Source organism: Lactuca sativa, chromosome 5 (assembly GCF_002870075.4).
Source record: "Lactuca sativa cultivar Salinas chromosome 5, Lsat_Salinas_v11, whole genome shotgun sequence".
Classification (NCBI taxonomy): domain Eukaryota; kingdom Viridiplantae; phylum Streptophyta; class Magnoliopsida; order Asterales; family Asteraceae; genus Lactuca; species Lactuca sativa.
This window is the reverse complement of record NC_056627.2, coordinates 370,945,467-370,965,630: the sequence shown is the minus strand read 5'-3', so window position 1 is coordinate 370,965,630 and position 20,164 is coordinate 370,945,467. Positions and strand designations below refer to the sequence as shown.

Here is a 20,164-nt window from a genome sequence, read left to right as displayed (position 1 = left end):
TTATACGAGTTTGTCGTTGTTATATTAGTTCGTGTGTGTTTTATTTTATATCTTTTATGTAGATTCGTTTAAATGTATTTGTATGTGCATGTTTGATATTTTTGGTGGTCAATAGATCTTGGGAATGAAAATATTTCGATGAATGAAAATGCATCTACGGTTTTACAAAGTAAACTCTCATCTAAATGTAAAGACCTCGGAATGTTTACGGTTCCTTGCAAAATAGGGGATGTTACCTTTAGTAGTGGCATGCTTGATCTTGGTGCTTATATTAATGTCATGCTCTATTCGGTATATGAATCGTTAAATTTTGGTCTTTTAAACGAAACAGGTGTCATAAGTTCACTTGTGGATAAATCAAATGTTTTTCCTAGAGGTGTCTTAGAAGATGTTTGGGTGCAAGTGAATCAATTGGTCTTCCCGGTGGATTTCTACGTGATCGACTTAGAGGAACAAGTTTCCTCCAAATCGGATCTAATCTTGCTTGGAAGACCTTTTTTGAAAACAGCTAGGACAAAGATTGATATGTATGCAGGTAGTTTAACAATGGAATTTGATGGTGAAACAATAAACTTTAATATTTATGATGCTATGAGATATCCTAGTGAAGGCTGATCTTTGTATTTGTTGATGTTGTTAAACCACTAACCTAAGAGTTGTAAAAGGTTGACAAATGGTGATATGTTGGAGATGATCCTAAGAAAAGGGTTTGAATGTAGGAAGCATAGCCAAGAAATTGAAGCTCTATTCTCCAGATCCGGATGTTGAAAAGTTGGCTAACAATTTGGAGGTCAAGAAAACTACACAATTTGATGTCAAGCGAATTGAGTTACCCCAAACTCACACGAAGTTTCCACATTCCATTGTTCAGCCACCGGAATTTAAATTGAAGGTCTTACCTCAACACTTGGAGTATGAGTATTAGGGAAAGAATGCGACTCTTCTAGTTATCAATTCGACTCATTTAACTGAATTTGAAGAAGATTAGCTCCTCAAAGTGTTTAGGGAACATAAAGAACCCATTGTTTGGACAATTGCGGATATCAAAGGATTGAGTCCCTCCACTTGTATGTATAAGATTTTAATGGAGGATGAGTGCAAGCCAAGTTGGGATGCACAAAGAAGATTGAATCCACCTATGATGGAAGTTGTTAAGAAAGAGATACTGAAGCTCCTTGATGCAGCGATGATTTATCTAATCTCGGATAACAAGTGGGTGAGCCCAGTGCAAGTGGTACCAAAGAAGACGGGAATCATGGTGGTCGAGACAACAAAGGTATTACGGTCCCCACGCGTGTGCGATACGGGTGGAGGGTATGTATTGACTACCAAAAGCTTAATGCAAGCACGAGAAAAGACCATTTCCTATTACCTTTCATTGATCAAATATTAGAAAGGTTGGTCGGGAAATCTCATTATTGGTGTCTAGACGGGTATTCCGGTTTTCACCAAATCCTAGTGGCACCAAAAGACCAAGAAAAGATGACCTTTACATGTTTATTTGGAACTTTCGCATACCTTAGAATGCCATTTGGATTGTGTAATGCCCATACCACTTTGCAACATTGTATGTTGTATTTTCTTAGAATATGTCAAAAACATCATTGAAGTTTTTATGGATGATTTTACAGTATATGGAAACTCCTTTCATGAGTATTTAACCAACCTCACAAAGATTTTTGAAAAGATGCATTGAAACAAATGTGGTTTTGAATTTTGAAATAAATCATTTTATGGTGAGTTAGGGTCTCATTCTAGGTCACATTGTGTGAAAGAAAGAAATCGAGGTAGATAAGGCTAAAATTGTTGTTATTCAAAGCTTACCTTACCCGACTTGTGTTTGGGAAGTTCGTTGTTGCATAGTTCATGTGGGTTTCTACCGAAGGTTCATCAAGGATTTTTCAAAGATAACAAGACCAATGTGCCAACTCTTGCACAAGGAAGTTGATTTCGAGTTCAATAAGACATTCAAAGAGGCTTTTGACAAGCTCAATGAGTCGCTTACATCTGCCCCCATCATACAAGCACCAAATTAGGATCTCCCCATTAAGATCATGTGTGATACAAGAAACTATGTTATATGCGTCGTTTTGGTTCAAAAGAATTGAAGAGCCTCTCATGTGATCTACTATGCATCAATAACACTAGACAATGCTCAAAGCAACTATTCTACCATGGAGAAGGATCTACTGGCCATAGTGTTCACTTTGGAGAAGTTTACACAATATCTACTTGGCAGCAAAATCATTGTGTATTCGAATCATGCGGTCGTCAAGTACTTGATGAAACAGAAAGATGCAAAGCCAAGACTCATCTGATGGATCTTATTATTTTAAGAATTCGATTTGGAGATTCGGGACAAGAGCGGATGCGAGAACCTTCTTGCCGACCACTTAAGTCAAACCATTTCAAATGAAACTCCTCTCCCAATGCGGGACGAGTTTCCAGATGAGCATCTTTTTTATGTTACTCAATCTATTCATTGGTAGGTCGATATCGTTAACATTTTTTTTCACAAAAAGGTATCCCCACACATTCAAACGTGCTCAAAAAGATAAATTGAAAATTGGTGCAAAATACTATATGTGGGATGAACCTTATTTGTGAAAACATTGTCCTTATCAAATTCTTATGAGATGTGTACCCCAACAAGAACATCGATCCATTTTGCAATTTTGTCATGAACTTGCTTATGGGGGACACATCGGACCTAATCGAACTTTAAGAAAAGTTCTTGAATGTGGATTATTTTGGCCAACCATAACACATGATTGCTATTTGTTTTGTAAAAGTTGTGAACGTTTCCAAAGAACGTGGAACATTTCACAAAAGAACCAAATGCTACAAAATCCAATCCTTGTTTGTGAAGTTTTTGATGTATGGGGAATTGATTTTATGGGCCCATTTCCCGTTTCATTTGGCAACGTTTACATTTTGCTTGTGGTCGACTATGTTTCTAAATGGGTTAAAGCCAAAGCCACAAGATTGGATGATGCCAAAACGGTTATCGAGTTTTTAAAATCTAATATATTTGTGAGATTTGGTGTTCCTAGAGCCTTGAAGTGATAGAGGGACACATTTTCTCAATAAGATGATGGAGACTTTATTGAAGAAGTACAATGTGACTCATCGTGTCTCTATTGCCTATCACCCACAAAAAAAACGATCAAGCGGAGGTTTCAAACCGGGAAGTCAAGTCCATCCTTGAGAAAATAGTGAATCCTATAAGAAAGATTGGAGTTTAAGGCTCGATGATTCCTTATGGGCCTACCAAACTGCTTACAAGACCCCGATAGGCATGTCTCCATTTCGATTTGTCTTTGGAAAGTTGTGTCATCTCCCTGTGGAATTAGAGCACCTTGCATTTTGGATGGTCAAACAATGCAACTTCAACATTGATGAAGCGGGAAGACATAAGAAGCTTCAAATTCAACAGTTAGAAGAATTAAGAAATGATTCTTACGAGAACTCAAGAATTTACAAAGAGGAAACGAAGCTTTTCCATGACAAGTCCATCACCCGGAAGCATTTCAAACAGGGGCACAAGGGGTTACTTTACCATTCATGATTGTGTTAGTCTATATTATTAGTCCGCTTGTTTATGGGCCTTTTTTGTCTTTAGCCCATTAGGGTTTCTGTCTAGCTAGTATTTATATCCGCTTTATTCCTTGTAGTCTTTATTCTTTTCTCTGAGAACCCTTGTAATTTCTCTTTGATATAATCATATGACAATGTTATCAGATTGAAGTTATTTCCAAGCAAGCAAAGATCAAGATGGATAGGGAATTTCATTATGATAAATGTTTTTTAACATGGAGCGGTGGAGATCCAAAGCGAAGAAACGGGGCAAAGTTTCAAAGTCAACGGGCACCGGTTAAAGCCTTTTTAAGAAGGTTTCGATGTAAATGTCATAGACATCATCCATTTGGATGTCCCGTGATACTAAAGCAAAAGTTGGAAGCTATCTCGCCAAAGACGTTAAAGAAAGGCATTATGGAAAGCATTATGCTTTTGTGTTTTTAAAACAAAATAACATGATTTTTTAAAAATATTTTTGAACCTTTTAAAAGTGTTTGTTTTTAAAAAATCATGATTTTCTCATGTTCGAGGTCCCCTTTTTGTTGAAATTTTCAAACTGGGACTCGTAGGGATTCATCCCAGGATTAAAATAATTTTTGGAAAATCCAATTTTTAATTTTGTGTGTTCAGTTCACAAGGTCGTGCCTCACTTCTTCCTTGAATCCGGGTGAAGTAATCAGGGTGTCGAGAATAAAAAAGTACCAATTATAGAGCCCACGTCAAAAAATTTCGAGACCGCATAGGGTCCCAGCGAGGCCACACCTCAATTTCTTCTTCACCCTACATAGAACAAGTAGGAGAGCCCGGCGAGTCTTCTTTGGAGATCACGAGACTGCATAGCATTCCAAGCCAAATTCTGTCAAACTCGCGTACTGATCCACACATCCACGTCCAGCTTCTCGTGCTCACATATAGCTTCACGCGGCCACGTCTGCCTCATCGAGCCCGCGCTGACCATTCTTGACTGACTCGTTCGTTTGACTGCTCTTGACTTGCTGACTCTATTGTTTTATTTGTTGATTGTATCTTTGCCATCAAGAACCCCAACGCTAAAACACATCCGACCCTACTCCCTCCTCCTCCACTATCTCTCTCACATCCACCCTCCACAACCCATAATCACCGGAAAAACGTGACTTGCCGGAGTTCTACCGGTCGTATTTTCACGAAATCACCGCCATTCTTCTCCTTTTCTTCACCTCTACAAACCCCACTAAAAATCCCCTGATCCATAACCGGAACTACCATTGCTGAAAAACACCCTTTGCCACCTTCTCGACCATTTTCCAGCCACCTCCGTTCGCCATTTCCAATTCTAAAGCTGGGGTTCTGCTCTACTCACAGCCTCACTAATTTCTCGAAAACTCACCAAAAATTTTTACCGAAAAACAAAACCGCCACCAGACATCTCGTCTTTTAATGGTGAACTCGTTGTGTTGTACCCTTAGGCAAGACTCAAGCTTGGGGTTGTTGATTTTAGAGCAATTTTCAGATTTCGAGTGACCAGACAGTTCCCTCCATTTCCAATTCCGAATTCGAGCTCATAATGGATTTGGTATATTCATTCCTTTTCACGCTCTTTTCTTGAATATTCATTTAATTGTTCAAACACTTAGGAATTCGATGTATCTTGTCTATTGCATTGGCGGTATGTGAATTGTTTGTCTTGAATCATACATAGGCTTGTTTTTGGTTGGTATAAATCGCTTGTAGAAACCTTTTGCACATGTCAACATCACGTAAGCGCCCTACACCTAACACGAACAAAGGGTTAGAAAAAGAACCTAGTGGCCCAAAATCCTCAAATAAGCAACATCATGAAGCCTATCAAGCCATTTGGAAAGAAAGATCAAAACATCTAGACTAATTTTCATGACATGATTACATCACTGGGGATGTTGAATGGTGTCACCGCCTTGTTTGAAAACATTGGTTGGGGAAACTTTCTGTTTCTCTATGCCAAGACCTTTAAACATCCAAATCGTGAGTTCCTTGCTTCCATGATCCGTGACAATGATGAGAAAACAACCCAATTTCAGATTCTTTGCTAATTATTCGATGACTCTTTAGAAAACGTGAACACCATCATGAGAATTCCTAGGGAGGATACTCACTTTTGCACCATGCATTACCCAGACGAGTATGAAGATGATGTCTTTTTGGTTGAAATAACGAATTAGTCATCTTTCATATTGGGTCAGGATCGAGTCAACCATATCATTCACCCTTCCCTCCGACTCCCTCATCACATTTTGGTTTTCTTGATCTTTGCCCAAAAGGAGGTTAGCCAAATTATTAAAACCGAACTTTTTTTCCTTTGGTGTATGACAAGAAGGAATAGGTTTCTCCCCAACTTCTCATCCTATTTCTTCCAAAAATGCTTCGAGACCAGGGCACGACCCACTGGTGACATCTACTTCGGTGGTTTGATCACCATTATAGCGAATGGTCTAAATCATTGCATTACTTCTCCACCTTACTCTCCGCTCCACGACTCTAGTTTGTTGGACATACCATGTTTAATCAACATGTTCCAAATCAGTCCACATTCCCCAAACTGCTACTACTGGGCCACCACCGAATCCAAAAATATTGTGTGCTTCCGGAGCCTCTTATGGATGCTTTCGACATTCACGATAGTGACTTATGGCTACCCGTTTGAGACACGACTTGCAATCCACCCATCTCCACTCCCGATACCAACACCAAAGACGAGAGCGTACCCATAGATGGCGAACCTTCATCCTCGCAGCTTCCACAATCTTTCGCGTATGATTTTTTTGAAAACGTCAACAAGCTTTGCCTTCAAATCCAGAAGATATGGGATTGGCACAACTGGGAGGGGCACTTTGATCAACATCGCCTTCCTCCTGACTCTCTGATATAGGTTATTTTTACCCTTTCCTTAAGCATTGAGGACAATGCTTGTTCTTAAGCTTGGGGTAGGGTATTCCCTTTATTTTTTGCTTTCTCATGCATTTTATTTAGGTTGTATAGCATATTATCCCCTAGTTTCCATTCATTTTTTTTATAAAATTCTAAAAAGATTTTATTTTCTTCTTTTCCACTTTTTTTGCATAACATTTAGTTAGGACATTAGCATGCGTGCATTTTTGTTATCTCTTTATTCTCGTCTCTGAACATCTTTACTTGAAAGACTCGACATAGCTTAATTACAATTCTTTTGGAAACCCACACAAAAAATAAGAATCACTCATTCGGACTTTCAGTTGTCACGTCTTCTTTTATATATACTTGGGGAAAGAGTGCAAATAGTTATGCCAATGAATCGACTTATGGAAAGTGTGGCATAAGTAGAGGGACAACTTAACCTCAAGCCCACTAGTTCCTCACTTGCATGTTCGTTACAAATCACAATCAAACCCCAAAGAAAGGAATAAGAACTAGATTTTTCTATTTTTAGATCCTTAGTATCTATCTACTGCATTTCATATCATATCACATCACCTTATGATATAGACACATTTTTCTCATTTGATCTCAATTTAGCCTTCGTTTAGTTATGTTTAGCTTTTTCATTTAGCTTTGCTTGATTTTATCGTTTAACTTCTTATTTGGGTCAGATTTTAATGTCACTTGTGGTTTATATATAGTTGTTCTTTGTATTTTTACTTGATGTAATCTATGTAAAGCTCCTTGGTAAACCAAAAAAGTGAGCCAAAAAATATTAAAAAAAAAGTCGGGCCAAGGAGTTGCATCCAATTTTCATTCATTAGATGTTTAGATTATTTTGGATTCTATTTTATGTAGCTCGTTTCTATTTTGATGTATTTATGGTTTCGATTTCATCTTTTGTTGGTGCCCATTACTCATCACATGCTCAATTCTTCACTCTACATGGATCACATTTTGGTAGGAGCACTTATACTTCTAGATGATTCTAGTTTTTCCAACCTTTGTTCATGGCTCGTTCATTGCCATTTTTTGGTTCGAGTTATCTTTTTCTAGGTTTTATTCCTTGGCGTGGGGTGGAAGTTGTGGGGGTAAGGAATATTCTAACCGAGGAACACTTTCTTATGGCTTGTGGACTAGATCGGACCGCGAAACAATGTTACATAACCCATATTAGTGAAGTATGCATGCTCGTTTTGTATCTCGTTCAACATGTATCCCTTCCTAGAAGTGTAACAAAGGTTCATCCCTTAAAGCGATTCTTATATCTAAAAATGGATTATATGTTTTTATTTTAAGGGTGTTGTCGTGAATTTCTAGCTAAGATGTTCGTTCTTTTTCCTTTTTAGGTTAGTTCATCTCGGTTTCATTTTAGTCTTGTCTTACTTGATGATAAGTAAAGTTTAAGCTTTGGTTGATTTGATAGTTTCATTTTATTCACTTCTTTTTATAGTTTATTAGAACATTTTTTATATTATTTTTAGTTAATCTTCATGCATATTTTTCCTTTTCGTCATTTTATATCTATATTGGGTATTCGAGTTCTTGAGTTTTATTACAGATATTTGAAGAAACGGAGCGGATCATGGAGGGAGATTTGGAAGACAACCGAAGTTCAAGCGAATGATCAGGATTGTTGGAGGTTATCAAAGAAAGTGGATTAAAGATTGATGTCATTGTAGCTTACTTTAAAGATTGTATAGAAGAAACTTGAGCTTGGTGAATTGGAAGATGGAGTCAAATGAGTTTGACCCGCATTGGTCAAGAGAGAGAAAGAAGAAGAACTATAGATCGAGAAAGTCACATTAGCTAGATGAGGTAGGCGAGGCTATCTTGCCGGAAAAAGGTGATTATCTTTTGTTTGATGAGAACGAGAAGGGCAATTGACTGCAGGCCTCTTGGGTGGGGCCGAAGACAAAAAGTTGACCCACTTCATTCGCTGGTCGGATCATCCTTGCTTCGCAGGAAGCCCTTCCGGTCGGGAAGATGCAGATAAAACGCCAACAGCCTTGAGCAGTGCGGGAGACTGGGGAATGGGTCGAGTAAAGTCCCGATGTCGGGGTAAAGCTGTCATTTATGGACGGTTTATCAGGATACAACCAAAGACGATTGGCCGAGAAAGACCGTTGAGAGATCCATTAGTGATTGGCCCACCCCTCCTGGCAAAGAAAGAAAGGCAGGTTTAGGGCCGACTACAATACAAGTCATGAGCAATAGCGAAGCCAAGCTGGATAGGCTTTTTTATGTCGAAAGCCCCAAAACTAGCTATCTTATAGCATACAACTAAGGCAAGAGCATCAATTTCGCCTTTTATATCTTATAGAAAAGAGAGGAAGTCTAGTGCCGGTCCTAAAAGGAAGATGCTTTGGGGCATTTGGTTGCGATTAAACTGCTTTATAACTGCTCGATTTATAAGTCTTGCCTAAGTCCTAGACTTGAATGAAGCAGTCTGGCTGTCGATCTGATCTCGCGCGCGGGCAGATAGAAATGCCTATAGATGAGGTAGGCGAGGCTAGCTTGCCGGCACGTGGCTAGGTCGCTGATTGAGAAGAACTACCGCTGAGATGTCTCAGATAGAGAGAGAGGAGAAAGAAAGGGAAGTTTTTTCTTTCTTTCAATCCAAATAAGAGAACATAGAATATATGGAAGAATTTTAGGCTTGATTAATTGTGGAATATTATATAATATTTGGGCTATGGAGTTTTGGACTTATATTCATTAATTTTGGGTTAAATGATGTGGTATATGGGCTCTTATAATCAGTCAAAGAAGTCAAGGCTAGAAGACAAAAATGGACCAAAGAAGAAAGGGGGACAAGCAAAGTTTTCTCGATCAGCACATCTCACGAGGCTGCGTGAGATTTTACTCTGCAGCTCACGCGGCCGCGTGGCTCCTCACGAGGCTGCGTGAGATTTTACTCTGCAGCTCACGCGGCCGCGTGGCTCCTGCAGGGGCAATTCATGGTTTTCAACTTTTAAAAAGTCTCTAATACAACTTGTTGGGTTTTTATTCAAAAATTTAATTTTTAAACGACAAAAGTGGAAACGGAAGCATAATAATAAATTTTAAAAAAACAGAAAACTATTTTATAACCCACTATGGATGCATTTGCATGAAAAAAGATCACGGAGGGTCATTAAGCTATATAGAAACAACTATCAATATCCCATAAGTCCTTAAGGACATATGTGTTAAAAAACACAAAACTATTTTTTTTCCATATTTTCCCATTGAACTTGTTTATTTGTCTGTATATTACCATTATGACTAGTTGGTGTGGGTTTAATCAATTTTTAGTGGCTTTTGCAACTCCGAAAAGATTTTGGTCATCTTTTCCGACGAGTCTCCAACAAAAAGTTTGAACAAGAACAATATTTGCCCATATCTCGAATCCAAACACATACACACACACATGAACTTGCTTTTGTAACCAAGAACCTCCAGATCTGTTATGCATTGTTGGAAACTCTAAACAACTACTCCAAATATGTGATGAACAACAACCGTCGGAGGAGATGGGTGATGCTTCAGGGGTCGAGTGGCGCATCTCACGGCATAAACCCATAAATTATTTGAGTTCTTCATCTTGATGTTTATTTTTAGATGTGACGAAGAACATAAACACACACACGCACACACATGAACACACACTAATTTCAAGAATCGATTTCATAACCCAAGTGTCTAGAACAAAAGATTTTCAAGAACTAATGAAGAACTCGGATTTCCAGATCTGATGAAGAATTCGGATTTGCAGATCTGATGAAGATTTTCAAGAACCCATTTCATATGGGTGTTCAATTTGCAGAAGTACTCGGATTTCTTGTGCGTGTGTGCTAAAAACCCCCCATCTATATGTCTGATTTTCGTGTCCATGTTTGCATATGTGGTGTGTTTGTGCATATACATGTATGTGAAGAACAAATGCAAAAAACGATGAAGAACACAAACACACACTCAAAAGTCATTTATGTGTGTTTGTTTTATGGATGAACACAATTTTTGGGTTCATTACAATTTCAGAGTTCATTACAATTTTTGAGTTCATCATGATTTCTGATGAAGATAACATGAAACGATTTTTTATTTTCATCACAATTCTTTGTCTTAGATTTAATGCTCTAATAAATTTCGAAAACCCAGATCTGATGTATGTGTGTTCTTAATCTGAAAATCAAAATCAGAGTGTCATGTGTGTTTTAGATTTGAAATCGAAACCTTGCTTATGTATGTTACAACTTGCCGGAAAAAACATTGTTGGTCGGAGAAGATGACTAGAGCCTTGTCGGAGCTATTAAATACTCCGGAAACCAGCTAAAGCTCTGATAACGTCATAAAGATATTTTTTTGAATAATTTAACAAGTTCAATAATGACCAAACGTGTAAAACTAAAAAAATATGTTACTTTTTAAATTCATTGTCCCTTCTTATAATTAGATTGATTATATTAGATTACTCGATTTACCTAAAAATAGTGTTTCTTGTAAATTACCAAATGCTAAAGATGGTTTAGATATGATTACTCGAGTAGCATATTACTTTTCTTGATTTTTATAATAAAAATTAGCTTACAATGGTTACTAATCTAAGACCTTTATGTATAAATTTTTTTATAAAGAACATTATGTGACTTTATTGGATCATGAGAATCAATGCTTTTTTGATGTTATCAATTCCACTTCCCATTCATGTTCTAGTGACTGGTCCCTTCGTATCTTCCTTGGTTGATTTCATGTCTTTTAGGTCGTTCACACTTCACAACTATCATACTTTTTCTTAATTACAATGCTTTATTCATATCTTGACAATGATTTGTTAAAACTCTAGTCGATATTCTGTTATATTTCAAACTTATAAATAAATAATTTGTTGATTAATATTATAAACTTATATCGATTGTTAGTAAAATCAAATGCAAACAAACCGGCAAATGATACTCAGAGTTATATTTCGAATCCTCGTTAATTATAAATGTTATTATTATTTAATTATCAAGCTTTGTCCTTAAATAAGTTTGATTCTTCATGATCAAATATGATCATAAGAAAGATATAAAAAAAACTGTATTGTTGTCGAAGGAATAAAAATTGGAGACAAAAGATTAAAACCAACCTCAAAATCACTAATTCTTGACTGTTGAAATTGGGCGCAATAAATTATGTCCTTAAATAATTTTACAATTCTTAATGATTGTAAGCTTCAACGCAAAACTCAGAATTTAATACAAATTATTGTTTTTTCCAACATATGGAAGAACCGATAAACACAAAATGAATACTTGAAAACTCGAAAGAAAGCACAAATGCATCGAGAGTGGATCTCGATTTGTATGGTGTGGAATACGGCCCTAGATAGTTGTATTTATAGTTGCGTAAACTCTAGGTGACAACCAAAAAATCACAGATTGTGATGGAGACCAATGTTTTAAAAACCGGTTTGAACTAGGAACCGAAGGAGATAACGGTTCAACTATCACCAGCTTTATGTCGATTTCTGAACCAGATTGAACCAGCCTGTTTTTAGAAAAATTCAGTTGAACCGGTCAAAATAAACCGGTTGAACCGGTTAAACTGAATAAAAACACATGGGAAAGAACCATTTGCATAATAAACTTTGGTGATTTTTTTTCAAATGTATTTAATTTTCTCTAAATAAAAACATATGATAAATGTTATAAAGTTTTTTTGATGTGTTTGTATGTATCTAAAACTATATTTTTTTCGGTATTATATTTTATTTTCTTTTTAATATATATGAATTGATGTAAAACACTAAAACTTAATAATTAGCTAAATTTTCATAGGAAAAAGTAGGATTCTCAAATAAATAAGCAACCAAAAGTACATTGGCATTTTAATGCAAAAAAAGTAGTATGCTTAAATTTCCGGTAAGATATTTATGTAATATTTGTGAACCAACATATTTATAACTTCCTAAGTTTTTAAAATGTCAGGAATGATGTCACAATTCTTATTAAGAGAAGCATATGGTGATAAATCAAAGGAAAACAAAGATGCTCCCACATTGAAACGAAAGGAACATACAAATATACGTTTCACAAGCAGTGAATGTGTTTAACACTTTGAGTGAATAGGTCAAAACTTTTATTAGTCAATGATATAATATTATGTATCGAATACGTTTTATATTTAATTTGTAGCGACTTTTGATTTTGAAATATGTATCTTTTAATGTATTGGATATTTCTTTTAGTTTCTATAGAAATATGTTGTTACTTTTGGTTTTATATTAATTAAATTTTTATAAATTGATGTAAATAATTGAAATGAATAACCTCGTTTTATTGAATAATTATACGGAATATATGCTATGGAATTTGCTATGAAAAATCGTTATGGAATTGGCTATGGAAAAATCCCTACGGAGTTGACTACGCAACAAATACTACATAATTAGCTACGGAATTTGCAATGGAAAAATGGCTATGGAATTGCAATGGAAAAACGGCTACGGAATTTGCTATGAAAAAAATTGCTACGGAATTGGTTACGGAAAATTTGCTATGGAATTTGCAATGGAAAAATGGCTATGGAAGTTGCTATGGAAAAACGCCTACGGAATTTGCTATGAACACATTGTTACGGAATTTGCTACGAAAACATTGCTACAAAGTTGATTACAGAAAATTTGCTACGGAATTTGCTATGGATCTCAAATTGCAATGAAATAAATATCGTAGAAAATGTCATAGCAAAATTTCTACAGAGTTATAATTCCGTAGCTAAACATTTTGTTACGAGAAAAAAAGCAACGAAGTCTAATTAAAAATTTGTGTAGCAAATTCCGAAGTTAATCAACTTTAGCTACGAAATTTTAACCTTTTGTTATGGAATTTTTCCGTGGCTAAGTTGAAATTTTCTTGTAGTGTATAAACCTTAATTCCTCCGACCTTTGATACTTAAAAAAATGATGAAAAGTGTATTTTTGTATTTTTTTTTTTTCCGATATCATTTTCTTTTGTCATTCGTTAATATAAAATAGCTTTATGTTTTTTATTTTTTTGCCATCCATACTTCATGAGTTTTTTTAGGTCGGCTTCTATTTGAACGAACTAGTAATGAAAGGCCCTTGGTTACTGGACAATGGACATAGACGACAGAGCATTTGATTTTTTAAAGATTTAATAGTTTGCACCCTCAAAATCAAATCAACATATCTACTCATAACGGTTCTCCCACTTTTACATTCACGAGCATTATTGATCTTTAATAACATTGTTATTGCTGCCTTTTCTTTTTCGGTGTAGCCCCACCGCCCCCACGCACACTCCTCTGTCGAGGGCCGATGGACTAATAACCAACGCAAATCAAACCTTATAAAAAACGAATAATCTACTAACTACATTAATCTACACACAAAAACAAAAACAGACATGGAGAATATACAACATAAGTCGATCAAAGTAAATGGCATCACTATGCACGTGGCTGAGATCGGAGAAGGCCCTGCCGTGCTTTTCGTCCATGGCTTCCCGGAGCTCTGGTACACATGGCGTCACCAGATGCTGTATATATCCTCCAAAGGCTACCGTGCCATCGCACCTGACCTTCGTGGCTTTGGAGATTCGGAAGCACCGCCTTCCTCCACCAGCTACACGGCCTTCCACATCGTCGGAGACCTGGTGTGCTTGCTTGACTCGTTGGAGCTGGACAAGGTTTTCCTGGTGGGTCACGACTGGGGTGCTATAATCTCATGGTACTTGTGTCTTTTCCGGCCAGACCGTATCAAGGCTTTGGTTAACATGAGCGTCGTTTATAATCCTAGGAATCCCTTGGTGAAACCTGTCCAGTTCATGCGACAGACTTTTGGCGACGATTTCTACATCTGCAGGTTCCAGGTGATTCATGATTACTACCCTCGTTTTCATTTTCATTTTTTTCTTTTAAATAATACATGTTAGATGAATTCTCTATTATTATTATTATTATTATTATTATTATGGACACATAAATTTTTAAACATATACACCCCGTATCAAAGCTTTTACACACAGAAAATAAAATTTTTTAAACATATACATCTCGTATCAAAGCTTTTACACACTGAAAATAAAAAATTTTAAACATATACACCTTGTATCAAAGCTTTTACACACAGAAAATAAAAATCTACATATTTAAAACAAACACTAGTGGTAAATGATTTATTCTTTCAAAGGGCATTTGTGGCCATTAGACCATCTTCAATGCATTGAACTCACATGAGTTCAACGGATTAACATATGTACATTCCACTCACTATACAATTTTACCTATTAAACTCTACACTCCATTAAACTCTATACAATTTAATGGATTGCCACGTCATTTACCATTTTCTTTTTATTTATTGTTATTAATTAAAAAAGTAATTAGCATGAAAATAAAAATTAAAAACTACAATTAAAATTTACATTAATTAAGAATTTAAAATAAAAAATAATTATATATATATATATATATATATATGTGTGTGTGTGTGTGTGTGTGTGTGAGGAGAGAGAGTATATAGTTCAATGGGGATTGAACTCCCCATTCTATTGAATTTTAGTCATTTTCCCACAATGGGGATTTTGAGTTTAATGAGATTAAACTCTCCATTAAACTCCCATTGAAGATGGCCTTAGATGGCATGGGGTGGGGGTTAAGTGCCGAGAGGGGTAGCCTGAGTAGTGGTAGTGTGGATTGTTGGTTCGGCATTGTTCCAAGTGGGGATAAGGTTTAGTCGGATAGTCAATGTTTGTTGGGTCATAAATAGTGGCGGATGGTGGTGGTGTGATAGCGTCATAGGAGACTGACATCGGGCAGAGGAATTGATGGGATATGGGAGACAAGTATGTGGAGTCGTCAAAAGTGGGAGAACTCGGAGGTGACATGTAGCGGAAAGGAAAGGAGGTTTCATGGAAAACAACATGGCATGAGATGATGAGTGGATAGGTCGTGACATCTAAAACCTCAATGACAAGTCGAGTGACCAAGGAAGACACAATATTGAGAGTAAGGGTAGTTTTTTTTTATGTGTATGGATCTGAGGGTACCATCGGCACCCAAAAACAATAAAGTGGGAAAATGGTGGGGGTTAGTTAAAGAGTTCGATGAACATGATTTGATTGTGGGTAGTCACAGATAGGGTAATGTATAAGAGGTAAATTGCCATATGTAAGGCTTCCACCAACTATATTGGTGGAAGATGAGCATGGAATATGAGAGTATGAGTGATGTTATTTAGAGTTATGGTCATACATTCACATCTCGTTTTGTTTTGTTGGGTTGTGCAAGGACACTAAAAAAAGGGTATGCCACTTTTGGTCGAAAAGTGAGTGGAATTTGTGGTTATCAAATCCGCCCATGCATCGTAACAACTTTATTTCACAAATGAACTGAGTTTTTACATAAGCGTGAAAATATAAAATTTTGGCAAATACATCATTTTTACGTCTTAATGTGTAAATCTTGACAAAATGGAAAAATGATCAAAAAACTATATGTAGTATGAAATAGGTAATAGGGATGTCTATAAATTTAAGTAAACAATATTAAACAAATTTGGAACCTTAGAAATTGAACAAGAAAAAAAAACAACGAATATGCTTGCTAAGTTGGTAAGCATGCCACGACATATTACTAGTGTTTTTATTACATGAAGACGAATATGCTTGCCAAGGTAGTGGAAGTTGCTACTACTAATCATAAGACGTGACTGAGGGGCGACGGTTGTCAGATTTTATGCCCTCGATGTTGAGACGGCCTGCTATTTTGGTTGTGAGGGTTCCAAGAGTTTTAACAAACAAATATGATATAAGATGGGACTCGAATCCGCATGCAAAACTGTTCGAGAATGTAAGTGTTTAGAGTAGATCACTTGTGTGACGCACATTTTAGAGAGACATTGCTTCTCTAAAAGAAGTATTCCCTCTGTCCCAAATTAATAGTCCATGTTTCCTTTTTGGTGTGTCCGAAAAAAATAATCTACTTCTAAAAATAAATATCACTTTTACCAAAATACCCCTCATTAAATGCAACCACCATGGAATTATATGTAACAAAATGGTACACTTGTCATTTCATTTAATAAAGTTAGTGTTAATTAATGTTACCTTAATCTATGTGTTTTTTATCTATGCACAATAATTTTGGGACGGATGGAGTATTAAACATGCTTTGAGGAAGTTCGTGAGATAAAAACACAGTGTCTGATAACAATAGCGATGTTCTCAAATTAAGGAGTAAATCTCTTGATAAGGTATGTAACAAGTCTTTTCGGGAACGGAGCGTCAATATTAGCCAATAAATTAGAAAGAAGCTTAATCTTCTGTAAATATTGGGAGATTGACCAATCACCTAGAACAATTATGTGGAATTCATTGTCCAACCATCTTTGTTTCCATAAAAAGGTCTTCGATACTTTTCCACATAGATTGGGGAATTAGTACCCTTCGTGAGGATCATGCTAAGAATAAGTGATAGTTCCATAAATCCACATCTTGAAAATAGAGAAAAATTTATTTCATTTTGTGTCGAAAGTTTCGTTTGGAGAGGAGATCCGTCGAGATGGCTGATGTCGTTGTAACAGATTTAGTGGGTCTCAACCAGTTCACGCCACACATCATAGCTTAATTTGTTGATGTTTAGGGTTAGTAGGAAATATAATTTGATGTTGGTAATTTGTATGTTTTTATTGGAAGTATAAGTGGGGTGTTGACCATTATTATTATTAGTAGAGAGAGAGAGAGAGAGAGTATGATATCATTTTAAGCTAATATAATTTCTTGTGAAATAGTTTTCCTCACAAGAAATTACAAAAGTACGAGCCACATAATAGGTTAAGAAATACAACATTAACCTAACTTTATGACCTAGATACATGTACACTAATACATAATATATGGCTATTCTTGGAATTGGATTAAGTTTCTATCAGCTGATGCATCATGTCTTTACGAGGTATGTTTAAAATATCTAAAATCAAAAAACAGTCAAAAAGTGAATTCGAAAAACCAAAAAGTGTACTGATTTTTATTAAGTGAGATTTTCTAATATGTGTCCTAAGGGCATACATAAGAATCATTAATTAATAATAATATTACCATAATTAAATGTGAAATGTATTAATTATCATTAATATTACCATATTTAAATGTGAAATGCATTCATAATCTCCATAATAAATGAATTTTACATTTATGGTAATATTTTTTCATAATTAATACTTCTTATATGTGCCCTTATAGAATATTTTAGAAAACCCCTTATTAAGTTACATACTACAAAACTACAAGTAGGCGATATTATTTATTTTTGTTAATATTTGGAAATATTTGTTTAAACTTTAAATTTGAAGTTATTGTTTTGACCTTCTAAAATATTGTATCCAAAGATTATCCTCATTTAGAATTTTAATATGAAGATTTTAGTTTTCACACACATTTATTAGTTAGTAAATGATCAATCAGATAACCTGATAATGAATTTCAAATAAAAACATTTCTTCAGTTGGGTTTAGGTTTAGGTTTAGGCTCACAAAATTAACAAACCAATAGCTTTAGTTAATCTTCTGAAATAAAATTATGTTTTGGTTAACTATCCATCAACACCACTTTATAAATGGAGGCATGATAAGTGTTTTAACTTCATCAAAATTCAAATCAAATATAGTGATAAATGGTATGATCAGTCATCTCTAGTGTGTGATATTATTATTTTTTCTTTAGAAAAGAAAATCATAGTATTTTAAAATCTATGTACAAATGATCTTTAATTTTGATATACAGAAGGTTGTATAATTAATGGCATTCATTTTCTACATCTCTCATATTAATTTACAAACTCTTAATGATAATTGTAAATATATGTTGAGCTTAATATTGTCTCTCCAAAAAAACACTCGTTGAGAGAAGGGGGACTCCAACATATATAGCCACTTATAAAGTCGTGTTGCACCGATATGAGATACACTAACAATCTCCCTTGTAGTCGAAGGCTCGATGAGGATAGACAAGTATATGCTGAGTCACGGCGGTGCGAGACGCTGACTCTGATACCATGTAAATATATGTGGAGCCCATATTAACTATCCAAAAGATCCCTTGTGGAGAGAATGGGGACTCCAACATATATAGCTACTTGTAAGACCGTGTCGCATCGATGTACGATACACTAGCAATAATGATGGTAATTAGTAATATAGTAAAAATAATAAGTTCCCAATCGATAAACTTTAATTTTCTTGAAAATATATTATATTTCTTGTAGGAATGAAAGAACAACATATACACAACTCTTTGAAAAATGGCATATATAATTCATATATATGACTAGTCATTCATTAAGACTTGGTTTTTCTTGAAATACTTGTGATACCAAATTTAACAAATGAATGTTTTATTATCTTCCATGATATTTTGGAAAATACTTTGATATATATATATATATATATATATATATATATATATATATATATATATATATATATATATATATATATATATATAATAATTTAATATCTTCATATCTAATTCAAGAACAAGCATGCATGAAAAACAGTATTTTTATGGAAAATATTGATGTTCTAGAATAGTGTATGTTCGACAACTACAGGAAATAGGATGGGAAGAAGAGTTTGCAAAAGTGGATACCAAAAAACTATTGGCGTCATTTTATTTCAAACGAAATCCAAGCCCACCAATGATGCCTAAAGACTATGCAAAGTTGTTTAAACCAGATCAAACCACGGTACCTTGTTGGTTTACAGAAGAAGACCTCGACTACTTTGCATCCAAATATCATGCCACGGGATTTGCAGGACCATTCAATTACTACCGTTGTTTTGATCTGTATGTAATTAAAACTAACTTTCTTAATTACTTATTATTTAGTTTGTAATTTGACGTTGTAGGGTTACTTATCTAATTGGGTTCTAACTGTTTTGATTACAGAAACTGGGAACTATGTGCAGCGTGGACAGGATCTAAAATTATAGTCCCGGTGAAATTCATAGTAGGAGATATAGACATAACATATAACTTTCCAGGAATAAAAGAATACATCCATGGCGGTGGATTCAAGGAATGGGTAACAGGACTGGAACAAGTGGTGGTCATGGAAGGAGTTGGTCACTTCATCAATCAAGAGAAGCCACAAGAGATCAACAACCATATTTACGACTTCATTACCAAGTTCTAATTAATTCATAAGTGTATGTAGGTGTGTTTTCTTGTAATTTGGATATGATTGATGTAGCTACTCCATATGGTAATTTACTTTACATTCAATAGTTTTCACATTAAAATTTACCTTACATTCAAAAAATTTCACTACAAACTTTACTTTACAATCAAAATCATGCAAATGACATGTATTCAATGCATGTTCTTACACTGTTACTTTTCATTTCCATTCTTTTATTGTACATGTTATCTGCTAGTTACCACATCTTATTAATACTTAATTGAAGTCTAATCACTTTTAGTGATACTCCATTTCTAGACCAAAATGGGAGGAACAAATTGTTGAATCTATATGCTCAAGAATCATTTTAGAATAATGTTTGCTAATAAAATATTATCCTATATGGTCGATCTAAATACAAGGATTTGTGCGGACAAGGTTTGATAACTCAAACATTGAATTAACTTAAGATCAATGTTTGTTTGTAATGAAGATCCGATCAAGT

General features: G+C 35.2%; 1 protein-coding gene across 1 annotated transcript; it reads left to right on the top strand.

The window, feature by feature from the left end:
- Positions 1–13,847: 13,847 nt before the first annotated feature.
- On the top strand, positions 13,848–19,789 carry LOC111892780 (uncharacterized). The gene is made up of 3 exons (XM_023888829.3): positions 13,848–14,351; positions 19,090–19,325; positions 19,428–19,789. Exons 1-3 carry the CDS (start codon positions 13,887–13,889, stop codon positions 19,672–19,674), a joined length of 948 nt encoding a protein of 315 aa, XP_023744597.1. The 5' UTR covers positions 13,848–13,886; the 3' UTR covers positions 19,675–19,789.
- The last annotated feature ends 375 nt before the right edge of the window (positions 19,790–20,164 follow it).

Bases quoted from the DNA above. Each gene is read 5' to 3' on its own strand.
- LOC111892780 (XM_023888829.3), top strand. From the start codon at position 13,887: ATGGAGAATATACAACATAAGTCGATCAAAGTAAATGGCATCACTATG. The intron at 14,352-19,089 runs GTGATTCATGAT...CGACAACTACAG, and splicing joins TCTACATCTGCAGGTTCCAG to GAAATAGGATGGGAAGAAGA. The intron at 19,326-19,427 runs GTATGTAATTAA...TTTTGATTACAG, and splicing joins TACTACCGTTGTTTTGATCT to AAACTGGGAACTATGTGCAG.